The sequence below is a fragment of the Alligator sinensis genome, unplaced genomic scaffold (assembly GCF_000455745.1).
Source record: "Alligator sinensis unplaced genomic scaffold, ASM45574v1 scaffold987_1, whole genome shotgun sequence".
NCBI classification, from domain to species: Eukaryota; Metazoa; Chordata; order Crocodylia; family Alligatoridae; genus Alligator; species Alligator sinensis.
This window is the reverse complement of record NW_005842574.1, coordinates 473,769-478,087: the sequence shown is the minus strand read 5'-3', so window position 1 is coordinate 478,087 and position 4,319 is coordinate 473,769. Positions and strand designations below refer to the sequence as shown.

At 61.7% G+C, this 4,319-nt stretch overlaps 1 protein-coding gene across 1 annotated transcript in view; it reads right to left on the bottom strand.

The window, feature by feature from the left end:
* Positions 1-4,319, bottom strand: part of OPLAH (5-oxoprolinase, ATP-hydrolysing) — a 17,996-nt gene that overhangs the window by 535 nt on the left and 13,142 nt on the right. Inside the window, exons 19-24 of the mRNA XM_025214244.1 lie at positions 2,089-2,273; positions 1,852-1,998; positions 1,611-1,745; positions 1,116-1,265; positions 741-898; positions 6-54 (exon numbers count right to left, since the gene is read on the bottom strand). Of these exons, the coding sequence (XP_025070029.1) occupies positions 6-54; positions 741-898; positions 1,116-1,265; positions 1,611-1,745; positions 1,852-1,998; positions 2,089-2,273 (824 nt within the window). The remainder of the gene's footprint in view (positions 1-5; positions 55-740; positions 899-1,115; positions 1,266-1,610; positions 1,746-1,851; positions 1,999-2,088; positions 2,274-4,319) is intronic.

The following is a 4,319-nucleotide window of genomic DNA, read 5'->3' as shown; positions in this document are numbered from 1 at the left end:
CCCGCGCCCCCCGAGCCGCGGCACAGCTCGAACCGCTGCAGCACCACCGGGTACCTGGGATGGGGGAAGGGGGTGTCACCACGGAGACAGGCACCAGGTGACCTCGGTCCTGCCCTTCCCCCCCCATCCTCAGTGGGTGTTGTGGGGGGAAATGGAGTGTTGCTATGGTGACAGGCACCTGGCGACCCCTCCACTCACCCCCATCACTTGATACCCATGGGGGGACGCAGCATCGCTATGGAGACGAACACTGGGCAACCCCCCCTACCCCACCCCCCATCACCTGGTACCCACTGGGGAGGGTCACAGCATCACTATGGAGACAGGTGCTGGGCAACCCCTCTACCCACCCCATCACCTGGTACCCATGGGGGGGTGGGCAGAGAGACACACAATGTCACTATGGAGACAAGCACCAGGCAACCCCTCCGCCCCCCGCATTATGTGGTATCCATGGGGGCACAGCATCGTTATGGAGACAGGTACCGTGCAACTCGTGCCTCTACCCACCCCGGGGGTCACCGGCAGAGGAAGTGTCACTATGGAGACAGGAGCCGGGTAACCCCCCCCCCCCCCCAAGCTGGGCCCCACATAGGTGATGGGCTGGGGGGCGCACCCCATGAGCGCCGCGGCCACCCAACGCGCCAGCAGGAGCCGTCTCCTGCCACTGCCTCCCCCCGGGGCCTCCTGAACCCCCAGGAGGGCCCCAGGCAGGGCCCCGGCCCCCCACGCCTGCCCACCGCTGCTCCAGGATCTCGGGGTCGGTGATGCGGGTGTTGGTCATGTGGGTGTGCACCCCGCTACGCCCGTGCCAGCTGGGCCCCGCGCCCGCGCCGCCCGCCACCGTCTCGTAATAGCCCACGCGCTCGTTCCCGAACGTCACGTTGTTCATGCAGCCCTGCGGGGGCGAGACGGGGCAGGCCAGGCCGTCACCCTGGTAGTGCCCACCGCGGCCGGCAGCCCCTGCCTGGGGTGCCCAGCCCGTGGGGAGGCAGCGTCCTGCCCCCAAAGGGAGAACTTGGCCCCCCATCCTGAGGGAAGCCCCCCACTCACTACCACCAATCCCACCAGGCTTAGACCCAGCCTAGCAGGCAGGTGTGGCCCCCGCTGCTCACCTGGGAGGCCGCGCAGGCTCCGAAGGCCTTGAAGATGACGTCCACCACCCGCTGCGAGGTCAGCACGTTGCCCCCGACCACGGCTGCCTCCAGCGACGGGTCCAGGATGGAGCCCTTGGGGATGACGACCTGCACCGGTGCCAGGCAGCCCTGTGGGGCCAAGGGGTCACGTCTGCCCACCCCCAATCCGGGCTGCACCCCAGGGCCTGGGCAAGGCCCTGGGGGCCTGACCACCCCCCAAGACCCCTGCAACACAGCTCAGACCAGGCTGGGGGAAGCCGCCCTGAGCATGGGGCAGCTGGAAACAAGGGGCATACTTCAGCCTCACACGCGGGACCAGCCCGGCTCAGGGGGGCGCCACTGGGTGCAATGAGTTTGGGGGCCTCAGCTGCGCTCCTGCCTGGCTCAAGGGCTCTGGCGGGTCCCGGGGAAAGAGGGGAGGAGGGTGCAGGGGCCACGGCAGCCTGGCAGGGACAGGGACGGGGGAGGGGGCACCTGGTTGAGCGGGATGTCCTGGCCCACCATGCAGCGCAGGCAGTAGATGAGCGCCGAGAGCGTGATGGCACGCGGCGCGTTGCAGTTCCCGTGCACCTCGTGCCCGGAGCCCGTGAAATCGAATACGGCGCTGCCCTGTGACCACAGCTGGGTTCAGGGATCCCCCTTGGGCAGACCCTGCTCCCAGCAGCACCCCTTTCCCCTGGGGGCTCCCACCCCACTTCCTCAGCCCCTGACTCACCTCTTGGGGGTCCACCCGCACTTGGAGCCGGATCGGGGACCCGTCATCCATGTGATCCTCTGCCTTCACCACCACGGGGTGCCCGGGCTGCCCCCAACGTGCAGCAAAGTCCCGCAGCATGTCACGCACCACCACCTCTGCATTGGCCTGGGGGACAGGGCACAGGGACCAAGGTGTCCCAAAGGCTGGGGCAGGCAGGGCACTGTGCAGAGCCCGGAGGTCCCCCGGCCCCCCTACCTGGATGTGCGCCATGTAGGCCTGTACCACGGGCAGCCCATAACGCGCGATGAGCTCACCCACCAGCTGGATTCCCTTCTGGTTGGCCGCCACCTGTGCCCGCAGGTCCGACAGGTTGTCGTGCAGGTTGCGGGTCCCGCTGCTGCCTGCGATACGGCCGGGAGCCAGCAGGGCCTCGGTCACGGCTGCCGGCAGGAGGGAGAGAGGGCGTGAGCAGCGCAGGGGGAGCCTGCAGCCCCGTGGCACTGCTTGTCATGGGGCAGATCCAGGGGGTGTAGTCACCTGCCCCACCCACAGTGCAAAACCAACAGCCTGGCAGCAGAAGCAGCGTTTCTATTCAGGCAGCAGGGAAGGAATCATATGTCTGATTCCTGCTAAACCCTTCACTCCACAGGTGTTCACGACTCTCTCCTCGCTGTTGTGCTAACGAATGTGGCCTTCTCCGCAATTCTGCTATCCCTTAGTTATGCCTGGTAGTGTGGCTCCTACTGCATGGCCCTATGGACTGGTTTTAATTCTAGCGAAAAGCATCAGCTCTGCCAAACACCAACTCAAGCAGCTTTCAGCAACCTGCTACACCGTCAATGTGCTCAAGACAACTTGAGTTTAGTTAGGAGCTGAAAAAGGCATCGATTTAATTCCAGCGGCTCCAGGAGCCATGAAACGATGCCTGCTGATGCTTTTTGCCAACTTTGTTGAGGATTTTTTAGGTAAACACTGAACCTAGATTCATAGATGTAGGGTCAGACGGGACCTGAGCAGATCATCAAGTCTGACACCCTGCCCTGGACAGGAATGAATACTGGGTTAATATGACACCAAGTTAAGCTCATATGACCCCAGCAAGGTAGTCATCAAGCCTCCTTTTGAAGACCCCCAGGTTAGGAGCCAGCACCACTTCTCTTGGAAGCTGGTTCCAGACCCTAGCCGCCCTGACAGCGACGTAGCGCCTCCTGATGTCTAGTCTGAACCTGCTCTCTAGCAACTTGTGACTGTTATTTCTGGTAGTGCTCAGGCGAACAGGGTCTCACCCAATCCCCTCTGGTCCCCCTGGTAAGTTTATAGACGGCCACCAGATCCCCTCAGCCTTCTCTTGTGGAGGCTGAACAGGTCCAGGTCCCGTCGCCTCTCCTCGTAGGGCCTGCCCTGCTGCCCCCTGACCATGCGGGTGGCCTCCTCTGGATCCTCTCCATGCTGCCCACATCCCTCCTGACGTGGGGCGCCCAGAGCTGGACACAGTAGTCCAGCTGTGGCCTGACCAGTGTTGCTTAGAGGGGGAGGATCAGCTCCTTGGCCCTGCTCAAGATGCATCTGTGGATGCACGACAAGATGCGGTTGGCCTTCCTGACCGTGTCCTCGTATTGGTGGCCCATGTTCATCTTGGAATCAATAATGACTCCAAGATCCTTTTCTGCCTCTGCGCTGACGAGAAGGGAGTTCCCCAGCCTGTAGGTCTGCTGCTGGCTCTTCCTCCCCAGGTGCAATACCTTGCACTTGAGTATAGGATGGGATTCAATACTGACATCTGGCCACCCCTGTAACCTGTTCGGGTCCATCTGTATCCTGTCCCTCCCTTCTAGCATGCCCACCTTGCCCCAAATCTTGGTGTTGTCTGCGAATTTGAACAAGGTGCTTTTCACCCCCTCGTCCAAGTCCCTAATAAAGAGATTGAACAGTGCAGGCCCAAGGACTGAGCCCTGGGGGACCCCACTGCCCACTTCCCTCCAGGTCGAAAATGACCTGTGCACCACCACTCTCTGGGTGTGGCCCCCCAGCCAATTTGCGACCCATCCGACCGTGTAGGCATCAATGCTGCAGTCACCTAGCTTTTTATGAGAATGGGGTGGGAGACAGTGTTGAAGGCCTTCCTGAAGTCCAGAAAGACTACATCCACTATGACACCTGTGTCCAGGGATTTTGACCTGGTCGTAGAAAGCAACCAGGTTGGTCTGACAGAACACAAAGCTATGGGGAGAAGTGGACATGCTGGAGGGCAGGGAACAACTACAAGCAGACCTGGACAGGTTGGACAAGTGGGCAGAAAACAACAGACTGCAGTTCAACAAGGAGAAATGCAAAGTGCTGCACCTAGGGAGGAAAAATGTCCAGCACACCTACAGCCTAGGGAATGACCTGCTGGGTGGCACGGAAGTGGAAAGGGATCTTGGAGACCTAGTGGACTCCACGATGAACATGAGTCGGCAGTGTGACGAAGCCATCAGAAAAGCCAA